Source organism: Chionomys nivalis, chromosome 2, assembly GCF_950005125.1.
Source record: "Chionomys nivalis chromosome 2, mChiNiv1.1, whole genome shotgun sequence".
Taxonomy (NCBI): domain Eukaryota; kingdom Metazoa; phylum Chordata; class Mammalia; order Rodentia; family Cricetidae; genus Chionomys; species Chionomys nivalis.
In genome coordinates, this window is record NC_080087.1 from 136325676 (window position 1) to 136345902 (window position 20227).

General features: G+C 40.7%; 1 protein-coding gene across 4 annotated transcripts in view; it reads right to left on the reverse strand.

Annotated features, from left to right (window-relative positions):
- Positions 1-20227, reverse strand: part of Nbeal1 (neurobeachin like 1) — a 211340-nt gene that overhangs the window by 70421 nt on the left and 120692 nt on the right. For all 4 annotated transcript variants that reach the window (XM_057752700.1, XM_057752706.1, XM_057752692.1 and 1 more), the window contains 3 exons: positions 4313-4466; positions 3745-3873; positions 150-455 (listed from right to left, as the gene is read on the reverse strand). In XM_057752700.1, coding sequence (XP_057608683.1) covers positions 150-455; positions 3745-3873; positions 4313-4466 — 589 coding nt within the window. The remainder of the gene's footprint in view (positions 1-149; positions 456-3744; positions 3874-4312; positions 4467-20227) is intronic.

Sequence of the window (20227 nt, forward strand, 5' to 3'; positions counted from 1 at the left end):
GTCCCAGCACTCATATGCATCCTGCAACCCTAGCTCCAAGGGATTTCACACCCTCTTCTTGTCTCTTTGTGTGCAGCACACACCTGCACACGTATGCAAGCATACACTCATGCACACACATATAAAGAAAAATGATTTTAAAAACTTACGTATTTTTCAATGTAAACTTGCCATTCATCTGAATTGCAGTATTCTTGAAAATCTTCAAAAAATGAAGTACTTCCATCAGTAAAAGGCAAAGAAGGCAGGTGCAAGTTCATGAAAAGAAGCTCATAAATTTTAGAAACCAGAGTACGGAAAAGAGGAATCAGAAATGAATAGATTTCTGTCTGTTCCTTGATTGACCGACTTAGAATATGTTCTAGTTTCCCTAAAATGTAGCATGCTTCATTTTGACTTTCAATCACTTTAGTCTGAAGAAGGGCATTTAGCTTAGCTGATGCTATTGCACAAACCTGAAAGAAAAAAGGTTAAAAGAGAAAAAAAAATCATTAAAGCAAACATAGACTATTAGCAAAAGATCTGACTCACTCCAAAAATACAGAAGTTTTATGTAGTAACTGTCAATGACTATGGATTTACTTTACGTCCAAGCAAAAAGTTAAGTGTGCAATGGTTTCATAGACATTGGCATGAAACTATTTGGAGAGAGACAAAAACCCACAAAAATTTTTAATAATCACACTATCACCATTCGGACTGATTCCCCAATTCCAATTCTAAGTGAAATAAAACCTGTAAGACATCTGCATACAGACTGGTTGCTCAGAGAGGAACAACCAGTGTAGGAGGGCTCAGCACTTTTTATATTCAGCTGATCTTTGCCTTCGAGAAAGGGACTAGCTTTCTTACAGTAGGCAGCCAACAAGCGCCTTTTACTCTAGAAAGAATCATGGTTTCTATCTTTAACAGCTGTTCACAATACGAAACAACTCAAAAGAATGGATATCCAGGTGTGGTGGCACACACTTTTAAGCTTAGTACTTGGGAGGCACAGGTAGGCAGATCTCTATGATGGGCAGCCTGGTCTAGTGAGTTCCAGGATAACCAGGGCTATACCTCAAAACAAAAACAAAAACACTCCAGAACAGCTTGAATAAATAGAGAGAACCTATCTCAAAACAATCAAACAAAAAACCCAGAATGATAAACAAATAACAACAAAAGAATAGATAAGAAGAACAATTAGTCACATGATTAAACAGAAATGCAACAGACTTGTGGAGAACTATCTACCAACAATGACTATAGGAAGCAGCAGTATTTTTCTCTGGGGGAAAATTGTAAGCTAATGATGGATGTGGGTCTTGTATTAATCTGTTGCTTTCATTGGTTAATTAATAAAGAAACTGCCTAGGCCCATTTGATAGGCTAACCCTTAGGTGGGTGGAGTAAACAGAACAGAATGCTGGGAAAAAGAAGCTGAGTCAGGGAGTCGCCATGATTCTCCCACTCCAGACTGACGCAGGTTAAGATCTTTCCTGCTAAGCCTGCTCGTGGTGCTACACAAAATATTAGAAATGGGTTAGATCAATATGTAAGAGCTAGCCAATAAGAGGCTGGAGCTAATGGGCCAAGCAGTGTTTAAAAAAATACAGTTTCCGTGTAATTATTTCGGGACATAAGCTAGCCATGCGGGCGGCTGGGTGCAGGGAAGCAGCCCTGCCGCTCATATTACAACAAGATAAGACTGCTTTTCATTTTATGGCTGCCTCAGATCTGAATAATCACACAGAAACTACACTAATTTATAACAGTTTGGCCAATGCCTCAGGCATATTTGTTGTAATAAGAGCGGTGGGAATCATGGCGACTGCCTGACTTGGCTTCCTCCTCCCAGAATTTTGTTCTGTCTACTCCACCTACCTAATTTTCTGTCCTATCAGGGCCAAGGCAGTTTCTTTATTAATTAACCAATAAAAGCAACAGATAGATACAAGACCCACCTCCATCACATATTTCTAGCTATCTCTTACATCTTGAATTAACCCATTTCTATTAACCTATGTATCATCACAAGACTGTGGACTCATCAAGGTTCCAGCATTTCCAGCTTCTCCTTTGGCAGCTACACGTCTTCTCTTTGACTCTGCCTACTCTCTATCTCTGTTCTGATTTCTCACCCGGCTTTACTCTGCTAAACCTTTTACAGAAACAGCTTTATTCATCAACCAATAAAAGCAACACATATACATCCCACATCAGAAAATGAAGTTGAAAACAGGCCCAATTGTAATTTGCATCCTTAAGCAAAGAACAGTGTGGTGAGAAAGGCAAATAAGCAGACGGACAGAATCTTGTCTTAAACTTATCTTAATAAAGCAATTCTCAATTATTTGTGTGAGAGAACAAATCTCAATGAAGTCTGTTTTGGAGTTTCATTACATGGAATCATAACTATTTGACTACATACAGATATATAAGGAGTCTGGGACCTTAACTAAAAATTTAATTAACCTTAAACTTCCTAGGACAAACACATATTAATAGTACAAACCCAAGCAAAAGAGAACTCTCCATTACTATTCACTCAATCACTAGTACTGAAGAGGAAAAAGCTAATGAAAAAGGGTTTGAGGAGGAGAACAAATGAGAATACAGCCACTGGATTAGAGACTTTTTGTAATAGGCCAGCTTTATGTTAAAAAAATTTTGTCTCTCCATACTCTTAACAACATTACATCTAGTTTAGGAACAGCACTAGAATTCTGTCTCATCCTAATCCTAATTATCCAATAATAAAGCTGAATATTTAAAAAAATTCAGGGTTAGAGAGCTGGTTCAGTAAATGAAATGTTTGCTATACAAGTATAATGATCTGAGTTTGAATCTGCAGGGTCCACATAAAAGCTGACATGTTAGTGCTGGACTGTAATTCTGCCACTACTATACAAAGATGAGAAACCAAGACAGGAGAATTCCTGGAAACTCAGGGGTCAGCTAGCCTGGTGTACAAAGCAGTAAACAACAAAACAGGTCCTGCTCTAAATAAAGGTACATGTTGAGGACCAACACCCAAGGTTGTCCTCTGACCTCCATAGGATGCTGGGCCACAAATGTTCATTCGCTCAATGACATACACACACAAACACATACACTCAAATACAAACAAAAGTAAATAGCTATCAAATATTTATCAAGACTAAATGTACCCAACGAGAACAGAAAAACAACAGCAAATGTCAGAGGAATTTTCTAATATATAACAGAGTGTAAAACTTTGGATTAGTAAAATAGGAAAAGAGTTCAAAAGAAAAGTTATCATAAATCATTTTCCCTAAAAATATAATTCCTAAAATTCAGATATACAAATATCCCTGCAAAGCTATTTAGCAGCTAGCAAGCCACAGTGAATACAGATGACCTGTGAGTAACCCTAAAAGGAAGCATTAAAATAAGAGTCCTAAGTCCGAGAATAACAAAAAGCTGCTTCTTAAGCTCCTTTCTGATCTTACCAAATTGAAATTTTTTTCTCATATTTTCTGAAACACAATAGATACTGAAAAGAGAGTCCGAGAGATAGTTCAACAGGTAAAGGTGTGTGCCACAAAGACTTTTGACCTAAGTTTGATTCCAAAAACCATGTAGTCTCTGCCCTCTACATAAGTGCACAATGCAGGCACATAAAATAAATAAATACAATAAAATTTTTAAAAAGTACTGAAAAGGCATTATTATCTTGTTATACATCAGTAACTATGGTATATGAGAAGACAGAAAACAGCATAAAAAGAAATGACAAACCTGCAAACTGCCTCTTCCAATGAACTCCAGAAGCAACTGGATCTGTATCTGAGAGAGTTTTACCCATCCTGGATTCTCAGAATACCACGCTGACAGATAATCAAGGAGCTGTGTGGTATCTTCTAAAAGCTATCACACACACACAGAATTGAGAAATAAAAACATCCATCTTTTAAATGTACTGATTTTTCTTCAGCACTAATTCCAATCATAAATACTGCAGAAGTAGTTTAATGTGTAATTGCCAAAAACCAAAGAACCACCGTAACAACTAATAAAATCTGTTTACTACATTTGATTAAACATTAATGCTCCAAAAGGAAGAGAAGCAAAATTTCTTTCTTTAAATAATTCTGAACTACCCAAAATATTTATCTATATATTATAATTTGTTTTGTTTGCAATAACATATCACACTATAGCTCAGGCTAACCTGGAACTGTCTATGTAGCTTCTACTGAACTCAAATTGTGACAATCCTTCTGCCTCACCCTCTTAAAAGTTAAAATCACAAGCTTTAGCCACTACCCTAGGACCTGAAATGCAATTTCAAAGGGTCGTCACTAACCTTCTCAGTCCACATGTTTGAATTAACCAGTCCTTCTGACTGCAGGAAGTCCTGTGTGATCAGCATGAGTCGGAAGGCATTTTCAGCAGTTACAGGACTACTTTTTGCATCTCTGTGTTCTGTGACTGTCCATTCTAACATCTTCTGTAGCAAACTAAGCATAAAATAAAGTTCTCTTAAAACCATTATAAGCTTGGAAAGAAAAACCAAAAAACCAGTTACTTATTAGTAGCACTGTAACTCCAAAGATATACTCTCACCAACAGGTTGTCACTAAGATCGTAGATTGAGGACTTCTGGGAAAAATGGCAGGCTGTTTCTGTGTGGTGTAGTATGAAAGAAGTTAGAATAAAATAAGAAACAGACTATTTCAAAGAAAGAAACAGAAGAAAAAAAATTATACATCAAAAGAGGTAGTAAAAGAACACTTGAGAAATGTGAAGGAAAAAACAGGAAGCAAAATTCCAGCCTCTGAAACCTCTGCAAGAAGAGGGGAAGAAGAAGCCTTCAAAAGTTAAGGGAGCAAGGGACGGACAGTCCTATCCTGAAGACAAGTCCACAGCCTCTACAATCCTCAGAGTTGCAAGCTCTAGTGAGATAGTGATCTCTAGGGGATGAATCAGCAGTGAAGAGAAAAGCCTCCCTGCTGCTCTGTATGACTTATGAGGGCAGCGAGCAGACATCATCTTGAGAATTTACCCTTAAGAACTAAGTTACCGGCCTGACTAGAGGGCAGGCCTCAAGGTCCCCGCCAGGGAAAGCGGGCCCCCGCTGCTGGGGCTGCAGTCTCTGCTGTGATCTCCTGGACCTGCTCTGCCTGCGCCCTACTTCCCTTTGTCCCTGGCTCATTGGGGCATCCAGGAGTTCCTGTGTAGGTGCCGAGAAGTTTCATCGGGACGGGTGAGTGTGTGCTATCCTGGGGCGGACGGTCCCGGTAGAGAGCACAAACGCCCCTCCCCCAGCTCCTGCTGCAGGGCTTTCTCTCCTACACACCCGCCCCCACCCCCACCCCCAAGCCTGCCTTGTCTGCAAGGTCCTTAGCTGTGGAACAGTTTCCTGCCCTTTCACTAAGGCTACCAGCCCAGACCAGTGAGTGCCTGACTAGAGGGCAGGCCTCAAGGTCCCCACCAGGGGAAGCGGGCCCCTGCTGCTGGGGTTGCAGTCTCTGCTTGTGATCTCCTGGACCTGCTCTCCCTGCCCCCTATTTCCCTTGGTCCCCGGCTCATTGGGGCCACCAGGAATCCCTGCATAGGTGCTGAGAAGTCCCATCTGGATGGGTGAGTGTGTGCTATCCTGGGGCGGACGGTCCCGGTAGAGAGCACAAACGCCCCCCCCCCCCAGCTCCTGCTGCAAGGCTTTCTTTCCTACGCACCCGCCCCCCACCCCCACCCCCAAGCCTGCCTTGTCTGCAAGGTCCTTAGCTGTGGAACAGTTTCCTGCCCTTTCACTAAGGCTACCAGCCCAGAGCAGTGAGGGCCTGACTAGAGGGCAGGCCTCAAGGTCCCCGCCAGGGAAAGCGGGCCCCCGCTGCTGGGGCTGCAGTCTCTGCTGTGATCTCCTGGACCTGCTCTGCCTGCGCCCTACTTCCCTTTGTCCCTGGCTCATTGGGGCATCCAGGAGTTCCTGTGTAGGTGCCGAGAAGTTTCATCGGGACGGGTGAGTGTGTGCTATCCTGGGGCGGACGGTCCCGGTAGAGAGCACAAACGCCCCTCCCCCAGCTCCTGCTGCAGGGCTTTCTCTCCTACACACCCGCCCCCACCCCCACCCCCAAGCCTGCCTTGTCTGCAAGGTCCTTAGCTGTGGAACAGTTTCCTGCCCTTTCACTAAGGCTACCAGCCCAGACCAGTGAGTGCCTGACTAGAGGGCAGGCCTCAAGGTCCCCACCAGGGGAAGCGGGCCCCTGCTGCTGGGGTTGCAGTCTCTGCTTGTGATCTCCTGGACCTGCTCTCCCTGCCCCCTATTTCCCTTGGTCCCCGGCTCATTGGGGCCACCAGGAATCCCTGCATAGGTGCTGAGAAGTCCCATCTGGATGGGTGAGTGTGTGCTATCCTGGGGCGGACGGTCCCGGTAGAGAGCACAAACGCCCCCCCCCCCCCAGCTCCTGCTGCAAGGCATTCTTTCCTACACACCCGCCCCCCACCCCCACCCCCAAGCCTGCCTTGTCTGCAAGGTCCTTAGCTGTGGAACAGTTTCCTGCCCTTTCACTAAGGCTACCAGCCCAGAGCAGTGAGTGCCTGACTAGAGGGCAGGCCTCAAGGTCCCCGCCAGGGAAAGCGGGCCCCTGCTGCTGGGGCTGCAGTCTCTGCTGTGATCTCCTGGACCTGCTCTGCCTGCGCCCTACTTCCCTTTGTCCCTGGCTCATTGGGGCATCCAGGAGTTCCTGTGTAGGTGCCGAGAAGTTTCATCGGGACGGGTGAGTGTGTACTATCCTGGGGCGGACGGTCCCGGTAGAGAGCACAAACGCCCCTACACTAAGGCTACCCAACCAGAGCAGTGAGTGCCTGCCTAGCGGGCAGGCCTCAGCAACCCCCGAAAGGGAGTGCAGGCACCTCCAGCTTGTACTGCAGTGTCGCCTGTGTTCTACTCGACCCCGCCCGACCCCTTGCATTCGGCCTTCTTTACGCGGGTCATTGGAATACCACGCATCCATGTTTTGGTGTTGAGGAGTTCATCTGGAAGGGAACGGTTCCTGCCCCTACACTGAGGAGATACACCTAGAGAGTTAGTCACAGCAAAGACTGGTCCAAGACATCAGGCCTCTCCTGGCTCCATTTGAAGGAAAAGATGGGCAGGCGCCAATGCAAGAATTCCCCCAACAACTTAAAAGGCAACGTGACATCACCAGGATCCAGGAATCCCGAAATGAGAAGTGTACACCCTAATCCAGAAGAATTAGAAGAATTCGACTCAAAAGTGAATTTTATGAAAATAATAGAGGACCTTAAACAGGAGGTGAAAAACTGCCACAACCAATTAGAGATTACAAACAAAAAGGTAGAGGAAATGAATAAATCTCTCAAAGATACCCAAGAAAACCAAGAGAAACAAGAAAAAGTAATCAAACAGGTAAGGGAAACGGTTCAAGACTTGAAGAATGAAGTGGAAGTAATAAAGAAAACACAAACCGAGGGAAGGATGGAGATGGAAAATTTGAATAAACGAACAGGAACTACAGAGACAAGTACCACCAACAGATTACAAGAGATAGAAGAAAGAATCTCAGACACTGAAGATACCATAGAGAAAATAAACACTCTCATCAAAGAAAACAACATAACCAACAAATTCTCATCACAAAACATTCAGGAAATCTGGGACACAATAAAAAGACCAAACCTAAGAATAATAGGGATAGAAGAAGGAGAAGATCTACAGCTCAATGGTCCAGAAAATATATTTAATAAAATTATAGAAGAAAACTTTCCCAACCTTAAGAAAGATATTCCTTTGAAGGTCCAAGAAGCATACAGAACACCAAATCGACTGGATCAAAAAAAAACATCTCCTCGTCATATAATAATCAAAACACAAAACATACAGAATAAAGAAAGAATATTAAGAGCTGCAAAGGAAAAAGGTCAAGTTACCTATAAAGGTAAACCTATCAGACTTACACCTGACTTCTCTATGGAAACCATGAAAGCCAGAAGGTCCTGGATAGATATACTGCAGAAACTACGAGACCATGGATGCAAGCCCAGACTACTATACCCAGCCAAGCTTTCATTCACTATAAATGGAGAAAACAAAATTTTCCAGGATAAAAACAAATTTAAACAATACGTAGCCACAAATCCAGCCCTTCAGAAAGTAATTGAAGGAAAATCACAAACCAAGGAGTCCAACAATGCCCACAATAACTCAGACATCTAATGACCCTTCACCAGCACAACTTGAAGAAGGGAAACACACAAACTCTACTGCCAAAAGAAGGAAAGAAAGAAAGAAAGGAAAAATGACCGGAGTTAACAACCACTGGTCATTAATATCACTTAATATCAATGGACTCAACTCACCTATAAAGAGGCACAGGCTAAGAGATTGGATACGAAAACAGGATCCAACATTCTGTTGCTTACAAGAAACACACCTCAACCACAAAGACAGACATCTACTCAAAGTAAAGGGCTGGGAAAAGGTTTATCAAGCAAATGGACCTAAGAAACAAGCAGGTGTGGCCATACTAATTTCTAAGAAAGTTGACTTCAAACTAAAATCAATCAAAAGAGATGGAGATGGACATTTTTTACTCATAACAGGAACAATTCACCAGGATGAAGTCTCAATCCTGAATATCTATGCCCCTAATATAAAAGCTCCCACTTATGTAAAAGAAACGTTACTAAAACTCAAGGCAGTCATCAAACCACACACACTAATAGTAGGAGATTTCAACACTCCTCTCTCACCAATGGACAGGTCAATCAGACAGAAACCTAATAGAGAAATAAGAGGATTAAGGGAGGTAATGAATCAAATGGACTTAACAGACATCTATAGAACATTCCACTCAAATAAGAAAGAATATACCTTCTTCTCTGCAGCTCATGGAACCTTCTCGAAAATAGACCACATACTCGGTAACAAAGCAAACTTACACAGTTACAAAAAAATATCGGTAACCACCTGTGTCTTATCAGATCACCATGGATTAAAGTTAGAATTCAACAACAATGCTATCCCCAGAAAGCCTATGAACTCATGGAAATTGGACAGTCAACTACTGAACCACACCTGGTTCAAGGAAGAAATAAAGAAAGAAATTAAAGTCTTTCTTGAATTCAATGAAAACGAAGACTCAACATACTCAAACCTATGGGACACTATGAAAGCAGTGCTAAGAGGAAAGTTCATAGCATTAAGTGCCCACTTAAAGAAAACGGAGAAAGCACACATTGGAGACCTAATAGCCCACCTTAAAGCTTTAGAAAGAAAAGAAGCAGACTCACCTAGGAGAAGTAGAAGACTGGAAATAATCAAATTGAGGGCTGAAATCAACAAAATAGAAACACAGAAAACAATCCAAAGAATCAATGAAACAAAAAGCTGGTTCTTGGAGAAAATCAATAAGATTGATAAACCCCTATCCAAACTAATCAAACGGCGGAGAGAGAATACGCAAATTAACAAAATCAGAAACGAAAAGGGAGACATAACCACAGACACAGACGAAATTCAGAGAATCATTAGATCTTACTACAAAAACCTGTATGCCACAAAATTGGAAAATGTAAAAGAAATGGACACTTTTTTAGATAAGTACCATATACCAAAGTTAAACCAGGACCAGGTGAACAATCTAAATAGACCTGTTAGTCGCGAAGAATTAGAAGTTGTTATAAAAAACCTTCCCACCAAAAAAAGCCCAGGTCCAGACGGCTTTAATGCAGAATTCTACCAGAACTTCCAAGAAGACCTAATACCTATACTCCTTAATGTATTTCACAATATTGAAACAGAGAAGTCATTGCCAAATTCCTTTTATGAAGCTGAAGTTACTCTGATACCAAAACCACACAAAGACACAACCAAGAAAGAGAACTACAGGCCAATCTCACTCATGAACATCGACGCAAAAATACTCAATAAAATACTGGCAAACCGAATCCAAGAACACATTAGAAAAATTATCCATTATGATCAAGTAGGCTTCATCCCAGAGATGCAGGGCTGGTTCAACATACGAAAATCTATCAATGTAATCCATCATATAAATAATCTGAAAGAAAAAAACCATATGATCATTTCATTAGATGCGGAAAAAGCATTTGACAAAATTCAACATCCCTTTATGATAAAGGTCTTAGAGAGATTAGGAATACAAGGGTCGTTCCTAAATATAATAAAAGCAATTTATAGCAAGCCGTCAGCTAACATCAAATTAAATGGAGAGAAACTCAAAGCTATTCCACTAAAATCAGGAACACGACAAGGTTGTCCACTCTCTCCATACCTCTTTAATATAGTGCTTGAAATTCTAGCAATAGCAATAAGACAACATAAGGGGATCAAAGGGATTCAAATTGGAAAGGAAGAAGTTAAACTTTCATTATTTGCAGATGATATGATAGTGTACATAAGCGACCCCAAAAACTCCAGCAAAGAACTCCTTCAGCTGATAAACACCTTTAGTAGCGTTGCAGGATACAAGATCAATTCCAAAAAATCAGTTGCCCTCCTATACACAAAGGATAAGGAAGCAGAGATGGAAATCAGAGAAGCATCACCCTTCACGATAGCCACAAATAACATAAAATATCTTGGGGTAACCCTAACCAAGGAAGTAAAGGATCTATTTGACAAGAACTTTAAGTCAATGAAGAAAGAAATTGAGGAGGATACCAGAAAATGGAAGGATCTCCCTTGCTCTTGGATAGGGAGGATCAACATAGTAAAAATGGCAATTCTACCAAGGGCAATTTATAGATTCAATGCAATCCCCATTAAAATCCCATCAAAATTCTTCACAGACCTTGAGAGGACAATAATCAACTTTATATGGAGAAACAAAAAACCCAGGATAGCCAAAACAATCTTATATAATAAAGGATCGTCTGGAGGCATTACCATCCCTGACCTCAAACTCTATTACAGAGCCTCAGTATTGAAAACAGCTTGGTATTGGTATAAAAACAGAGAAGTTGATCAATGGAACCGAGTAGAAGACCCTGATTTCAACCCACAAACTTATGAACACCTAATTTTTGATAAAGGAGCTAAAAGTATTCAATGGAAAAAAGAGAGCATCTTCAACAAATGGTGCTGGCAGAACTGGTTGTCAACGTGTAGAAGAATGAAAATAGATCCATATCTATCACCATGCACAAAACTCAAGTCCAAATGGATTAAAGACCTCAATATTAGTCTGAACACACTGAACCTGATAGAAGAAAAAGTTGGAAGTACTCTACAACATATGGGTACAGGAGATCACTTCCTACGTTTATCCCCAGCAGCACAGACATTAAGGGCAACATTGAATAAATGGGACCTCCTGAAACTGAGTAGCTTCTGTAAAGCAAAGGACACTGTCACTAAGACAAAAAGGCAACCCACTGACTGGGAGAAGATCTTCACCAACCCTGCAACAGACAAAGGTCTGATCACCAAAATATATAAAGAACTCAAGAAACTAAACTTTAAAATGCTAATGAACCCAATAAAAAAATGGGGCACTGATCTGAACAGAGAATTCTCAACAGAAGAAATTCAAATGGCCAAAAGACACCTAAGGTCATGCTCAACCTCCTTAGCGATAAGGGAAATGCAAATTAAAACAACTTTGAGATACCATCTTACACCTGTCAGAATGGCTAAAATCAAGAACACCAATGATAGCCTTTGCTGGAGAGGTTGTGGAGAAAGAGGCACACTCATGCATTGCTGGTGGGAATGCAAACTTGTGCAACCACTTTGGAAATCAGTGTGGCGATTTCTCAGGAAATTTGGGATCAACCTACCCCAAGATCCAGTAATACCACTATTGGGAATATACCCAAGAGATGCCACATCAAATGACAAAAGTATCTGTTCAACTATGTTCATAGCAGCATTGTTTGTAATAGCCAAAACCTGGAAACAACCTAGATGCCCTTCAATGGAGGAATGGATGAAGAAAGTGTGGAATATATACATATTAGAGTACTACTCAGCAGTAAAAAACAATGACTTCTCGAATTTTGCGTGCAAATGGATGGAAATAGAAAACACTATCCTGAGTGAGGTATCCCAGACCCAAAAAGAGGAACATGGGATGTACTCACTCATAATCGGTTTCTAGCCATAAATAAAAGACATTAAGCATATAATGTGTGATCCTATAGAAGTTAAATAAGAAAGTGAACCCAAAGGAAATCATATAGTCATCCGCATGGAGAGGGGGAAGTAGACAAGATTGCAGGGCAAAAACTGGGAACTTGCGGGTGAGGTGGCATGGGGCAAAGGGGAAATGGGATGAGAAATATGAGAAGGGGAGGATGGGAGGAGCTCGGGGGATTGGGATGGTTGGGATATAGGAAGGATGGATACGGGAGCAGCGAAGTATATATCCTATCTAAGGGAGCCATCTTAGGGCTGGCAAGAGACTTGACTCTAGAGGGGTTCGCAGGTGTCCAGGAATATGTCCCCAGCTGGTACCTTGGGCAACTAAGGAGAGGTAACCTGAAATGACCCTATCCTATACTGATGAATATCTTGCATATCACCTTAGAACCTTCATCTGGCGATGGATCGAGGTAGAGACAGAGTCTCAATTTGGAGCAACGGTCTGAGCTCTTAAGGTCCAAATGAGGAGCAGAAGGAGGGAGAACAAGAGCAAAAAATCAGGACCACGAGGGATGCACCCACCCACTGTGACAGTGGAACTGATTTATTGGGAGCCCACCAAGGCCAGCTGGTCTGGGACTGAATAAGCATGGGTTGATTCCGGACTCTCTGAGCATGGCGGTCAATGAAGACTGATGAGAAGCCAAGGACAATGGCACTAGGTTTCAATCCTAATACATGAACTGGCTTTGTGGGAGCTTAGCCTGTTTAGAAGCTCACCTTCCTGGACGTAGATAGAAGACCTTCGTCTTCCCGCAGGGCAGAGAATTTGGACTGCTCTTCAGTATCGAGAGGGAGGGGGAATGGTGTGGGGGGAGGAGAAGAGGAGTGGGGATAGGGGGAGGGGAGTGGGGGGAGGGGGCAATATTTGGGAGGAGGGGAGGGAAATGGGAAACGGGGAGCAGGTGGAAATTTTAATTAAAAAAGAATAAAAAAAATAAATTAAAAAAAAAAAAAAAAAAAAATAATAAAAAAAAAAAAAAAAAAAGAACTAAGTTACCACCGGGAATGGTGGCATACACCTTTAATCCCAGCATTGGAGAGGCAGAGGCAAGAGGATTTCTCTGAGCTCCCAGCCAGCTAGCACTACACAGTAAGGCCCTTTTGAGGTGTGGGTGAGAGGATGGAAACAAAAATTAAAAAATTACAATAAAATTCTGAGCTAGCATGAGGGCCTGACAGCAAAGAATAAATACAGGTTACAAAGCTTCAATACAGCCTGCAGGGTAAGACTCAATCAGGAACCTGAAACAGCAACCATAGAGGTACTCTGCTTACTGGCTTGCTCTTCATGGTTTACTTAGGCTGCCTTCTTAAACTACCAAACACTGTTTACCCAGGGGTGGTACTGCCTACAGTGAATTAAGCCTTCCCACATCAGTTATTAATCAAGAAATGCCACAAAAGCTTTACTACAGGTAACTCTTACAGAGATATATTCTCAATTGACGTTTCTCTTTCCAAATGACTGTAGTTAGTGTTGACAAAAACTAACCAACATATTCCTTAAACTGTTCCATGAAATAGCAAGGTAAGGAACATCATCAGATTTGTTCTGTGAAGTCCCAAATTACCCTGATACCAAACCAGATACAGACACAATGTGGTGGTTTGAATGAAAATGTTCCCTACAGGCTCATATGTTTGAATGCTTGGTTTCAGTTAATTAAACTGTTTAGAAAGGACTGGGAGGTGTGGCCTTGTTGAAAACTGTGTGTTACCAGATGCAAGCTCCCAGCTAGCTCTATCTTCTACTTGGAGATAAAGAAGTAACCTCTCAGCAACATGCTCCATTGCCATGTTCTCCCCCATGGTTAGAGACTAACCCTCTGGAACCATGAGCCACAAACTAAATACTTTCTTTTATAAGTTACTTTGGTCATGGTGTTTTATATGGCAATAGGAAAGTAACCAAGACACATAATAATAAGAAAAAAATTACTTTAATGAATATAACACAAAGATAATAAAAATTTTGCAAACCAACGTCAAGAACACACTGACAGGATCATACACCATGATCAAGTTGGTTTCATCCTAGGATGCAAAGATGGTGCAACAAACACAAATCAGTAAGTATAATAGAGTATGGAGACATTAAGAATAGAAGTCACACTATCATCTCATTAGATGTAGAAAAAGCCCTCAACAAAGTTCAACACTCCTTCATGGTAAAAGACCTAGAAACTATGAATAGACAGAACATCCTTAATGTAGAAGATTACAAGAAAGACCAAATACTAACATTAAACTGAATGGTGGGGATAGAGAAATGAAAGGTCTAGCAGTAGACCTCTAAAACTACTAAATACTTTTAACAAAGTAATAATGTACAAAATCACCATTACAAGTAACTAACTTACAAGGAAAGAAATCAGGGCTTGGTAGGATGGGGGAGAACCTCATCTTATTCAGAAGAGCTTAAAACAACAAATCTATGTAACAAAGAAGTGAATGACTTCCACAACAGGAACCTTAAGACACTAATAAAATAAAGCAACAGAAAAATGGAAAACCTCCTGTAATGATATGTTCTGTCTCTTTAAGAGACAATCCAATGCCCACTCCCTCCCCAGGCACCCCTCCCCACCCAGGCAGATCTTCCTTCCTTATTGCAGCCTGAGTCTCCTTACTTTTTTCTGTCTCACTCTCGGAGAGGCAGCTTCAGCCTCTCCCTTCTTTATCTGTCTCTCCCACACCCCTCCTCTTCTCCCCCTTTCCTTCTATACTTCCATAACCCACTAAATGAATATCCAACTCCATTCTGCATGCCATGCCTATCCATCTGTCCTTGCCCAGGACTCGCCACCTTCAGAGACCTGTGGTGTGGTCTCATGGCGTGCCCATCTGTCTGTCTCTCCTCATAGCCTGCTGCAGCCATTCGGGAGACCTGGAGCTTTTCTGCCATTGCAGCCACTTGGGGATCCAGCAGCATTTTTTATTTTTACCACTACACCTCCCATACTCATGAATTGGAAGAATTAATACTGGGACAATGGCAATGCCATCCCCATCAAATCTTACGACAACCTTCATATAGCTAGAAAAAAGATTTCTAAAATTTATATAAAAGCAAAAAAGACCTCAAACAGCCAAAACACAAAGACTAACATGGCAAGAATCACACCAGATCTCACATATATTTCAGAGCGACAGACTCAAATACCATGTTATGAGCACAAAAACGGATTTGTAGAACAACAGAATAAAGGATAAGGAAATAAAGGTATACAGTTAGAAGTCACATTATTTTTGACGAAAAAATATAAAACCTATTTGGAGAATATTTTTACAAATAGAGCTGTAAAAACTATATTTTGGCATGTTGAAGAATGAAATGAAATACATTCACAGCTCTCATGTTTCATAAAACTCAACTCAAAAAGGGTCAATGACCTTAAAGATCTGATAGTTTGAAAATTTTGCAGGAATATACAATACATAGATAAGAGCATCCTACAGAGACTCCAGAAAGCATACGAAATAATGCCAGGAATTGACAGACGGAAGAACATGACATTAAAAAGGTTTTGAAGAGCAAAAGAAAATATCACCAAGTGAGACAGCCTATGTAAATAAAAAGAAAAAATTCTTGACAACTAGATATCAGATAGGATTAGAATCTCAAATATATAAAGAACTATAAAATTAAATACCTTCCTCCAAAAACAATCCTAAGAAATTATTTAATGAACTGATAGTTCTCCAAAGAATACAGTAAATACTGAATGTTCAATATCCGTAAATATCAGGAAAACACAGAAAACAAAACAAAACATGTGCTCTTTGCTGAGAGAGTAGGCCTGAGCCAGAGACCTCTGTAGGAGTGGGCCCAAGCCAGGAACCTCTACAGGAGTAGGCCCAAGCTAGGGGAATCTATGGGAACAGATGTGAGCCAGCTACCTCAGCAGGAGCAGGCCCAAGGCAGAGACCTCCATAGGAGCAGGTATAAGGGAGCACCCACTGAGACAGCTGCCTGAACCAGAGACCTTTACCAAACCGGGCATAAATCAACAACTTCTAAGGTAGCCGGCCTAAGCCAGGAACTCTGCTAGAGCAGGCCAAAGGCAGCAACCTCAGCAGAAACATCCCCATACAAGCAAAGCCCAAACGATCCCTGGTATTGCAGAGTGACAAGCAGGAACACAGAGTAACCAATGGGGTGGCTGAACCATTGCCCTGACTACACCATGAGGAGCAACCATGTGAGCCTTGGATCCACTGGCATCTGGAAGACTGATCACTGGAGACACAGACAGCTCCAAATACACCAATCAGAGGAAAAGATGGGTAGACAAGGAAATAACACACTGAACACCACAAAGAACAACATGACACCAATAAAAACTAGTGGCCCAACAACAACAAGACTTGAACAACCAGATATAGATGAAGCAGAAGAAAATCATCTAAAAAATAACTTTAGAATGCCCTTAAAGAAAAAATGAAAAAGTAAACAAAAAATTGGAAGGCATCAACGAATCCCTTAAAGAAAATCATGAAGAACAAATTAAACATATGAAACAAACTATTCAAGACTTGAAAACGGAAATAGAGACAACAAAGGAAACAAAAGCTGAGGGAATTATAGAAACAGAAATCATGAGAAAACAATCAGGAACCACGAATGCAAGCATAAACAGCAGAATACAAGAGATGGAGGAGAGACTCTCAAGTGTTCAAAACAATAGAGAAAATAGACTCACCGGTCAAAGAAAACAGTAAATCTAAGAAAAGCATAACACAAAAAATCCAGGAAATATGGGACACCATGAAAACACCAAACCTAAGAATAATACGTATAGAAGAAGTCCAACTTAAAAGCACAGAACATATGTTTAACAAAATCATAGACAAAAAACATTCCCAACCTAGAGAAAGATATGCATATGAAGACAAAAGAAGTTTACAGAATACCAAATAGACTGGATCAAAAAAAAGTCCCCTTGCCACATAATAATCAGAACACTAAAGATGCAGAATAAAGAAAGAATATTAAGAGCTTCAAAAGGAAAAAGGCCAAGTAACATATAAAAGCAGACCTATCAGAATCACAACTGACTTTTCATTGGAGACAAAGCCAGAAGGTCGTGGTCAAGTGTCAGAATGGCTAAAATCAAAAACACCAATGATAGCCTCTGCTGGAGAGGTTGTGGAGAAAGGGGCACTCTCATCCATTGCTGGTGGGAATGCAAACTTGTGCAACCACTTTGGAAAGCAGTGTGGCGGTTTCTCAGGAAAGTCGGGTTCAGCCTACCTCTCGACCCAGCAATACCACTACTGGGAATATACCCAAGAGATGCCCAAACATACAACAAAAGTATATGCTCAACTATGTTCATAGCAGCATTGTTTGTAATAGCCAGAACTTGGAAACAACCTAGATGTCCTTCAATGGAAGAATGGATGAAGAAAGTATGGAATATATACATATTAGAGTACTACTCAGCAGTAAAAAACAACGACTTCTTGAATTTTGCATACAAATGGACAGAAATAGAAAACACTATCCTGAGTGAGGTAAGCCAGACCCAAAAAGAGGAACATGGGATGTACTCACTCATATTTGGTTTCTAGCCATAAATAAAGGACATTGAGACTATAATTCGTGATTCTAGAAAAGCTAAATAAGAAGGTGAACCCAAAGAAAAACATATAAGCATCCTCCTGAACATTAACCTTCATCAGGCGATGAAAGAAGACAGAGACAGAGACCAACATTGGAGCACTGGACTGAAGTCTCACGATCCAAAGGAGGAGCAGAAGGAGAGTGAGCACGAGCAAGGAACTCAGGACCGCGAGGGGTGCACCCACACGGAGACAATGGGGATGTTCTATCGGGAACTCACCAAGGCCAGCTGGCCGGGGTCTGAAAAAGCATAAGACAAAACCGGTCTCGCTGAACATAACGGACAATGAGGACTACTGAGAACTGAAGAACAATGGCAATGGGTTCTTGATCCTATTGCACGTAATGGCTTTGTGGGAGCCCAGGTAGTTTGGATGCTCACCTTAATAGACCTGGATGGAGGTGGGTGGTCCTTGGACCTCCCACAGGGCAGAGAAACCTGCTTGCTCTTTGGGCTGAGGAGGGAGGAAGACTTGATTGGGGGAGGGGGAGGGAATGGGAGGTGGTGGCGGGGAAGAGGCAGAAATCTTTAATAATTAAATAAATTAATTAATAATAATAAAAAAAAGAGACCATGAATGCAAGCCCAGACTACTATATCCAGCAAAACTTTCAATCACCATAGAAAGACAAAACAAGATATTCCACGAGAAAACCAGATTTAACTAAGCTACAAGCTCAGCCTTATACAAAGTACTAGAAGGAAAACTCCAAGCCAAGGAAGTTGGCTACATCCACAAAAACACAGACAATAGATGATCTCACAGTAGCAAATCCCAAAGAAGGGGAAAACACACAAAATAACATCACCAACAAGGAAAACTAAAAGAACAGGAGATAGCAATCACTGGTCACTAAAATCCCTTAATATAAATGGACTCAACTCACCTATAAAAAGACACAGGCTAACAGATTATATGAAAACAGAATCCATTCTTCTGCTACTTACAAGAAACACACCACAATCTCAATGACAGACAATTCCTCAGAGTAAAAATTTTTCCAATCAAATGGACCCAAGAAACAAGTTGGTGTAGCTAATCGATTATCTAACAAAATAGACTTCAAACTAAAATCAATCAAAAGAGACAAAGAAGGACATTTCATATTAGTCACAGGAAATATCCATCAAGAGGAAATCTCAATACTGAACATCTATGCCTCAAATATAAGGGCAGTCTCATATGTAAAAGAAACATTTCTAAAGCTTAAATCGGAGATTAAACCCCACACACTAAGAGTGGGTACTCCAACACCCCACTCTCACCAGTAGACAGGTCTGTCAGATAGAAAATTAACGGAGAAATAAGGGAACTAACATGTTATGACTCAAATGAACTTAACTGACATCTATAGAACATCCCTTATCAACATAAAAATGAATATACCTTCTTTTCAGCACCTCATAGAACCTCAGAAATTGACCATATACTACATAACAAAACAAACCTCAACAAATGCAAAATAATTGGAATAACCCCATGTATCTTATGAGATCACCATGGCTTAAAAGTAGAATTCAACAGCAACACTAATTCCAGAAAGCAAACAAATATGTGGAAATTAAACAATGCTCACCTGAATCATCAATGGGTCAAGGAAGCAATAAAGGAAGAAATTAAAGACTTCCTAAAATTCAATGAAAAGGATCACACAACATACCCAAATTTATGGGACACAATGAAAGCGGTGTTAAAAGGAAAGTTCTTGGCACTTAAATGCCTACACAAAGAAGCTGAAAAACATCCCAAACTAGTGAATTAATAGAACATTTGAAAACTTTAGAACTAAAAGAAGCAAACTCACTAGAGGGAAGGAATAATCAAATTGAGAACTGAAATCAACAAAATAGAAACAAGGAAACAATACAAAGAATCAGTGAGACAAAGAGGTGGTTCTTCAAGATAACCAACAAAACAGACAAACTTTTATCCAAACTAACCAAAAGGTAGAGAGAGAATATACAAATTAACAAACTCAGAAAAGAAAAGAGGGACATACCAACAGAAACAGAGGATATCCAGAGAATCAATAGGTCATATTTTGAAAACCTGTACTCCACAAACTTGGAAAACATAAAGAAAATGGACAACTTTCTGGATAAATATCACTTATCAAAATTAAATCAAGAACAGATAAGCCAATGAAATAGACTTTTAACTGTTAAAGAAATAGAAAGAGTCATCAAAAGTCTCCCAACCAAAAAAGCTCGGGACCAGATGTTTTTAGCTCAGAATCCTACATGATTTTCAAAGAACTAATATCAATACTCCTCAAATTGTTCTACCCAATAGAAACACAAGGAACATTGCCAAATTCTTTTTATGAGGCTACAATTACACTGATACTCAAACCACATAAAGACATCACTAAGAAAGAAAATAACAGACCAGTCTCACTCATGAACATGAATGTAAATACTAAATAAAATACTGGCAAAACGAATCCAAAAATACAATAGA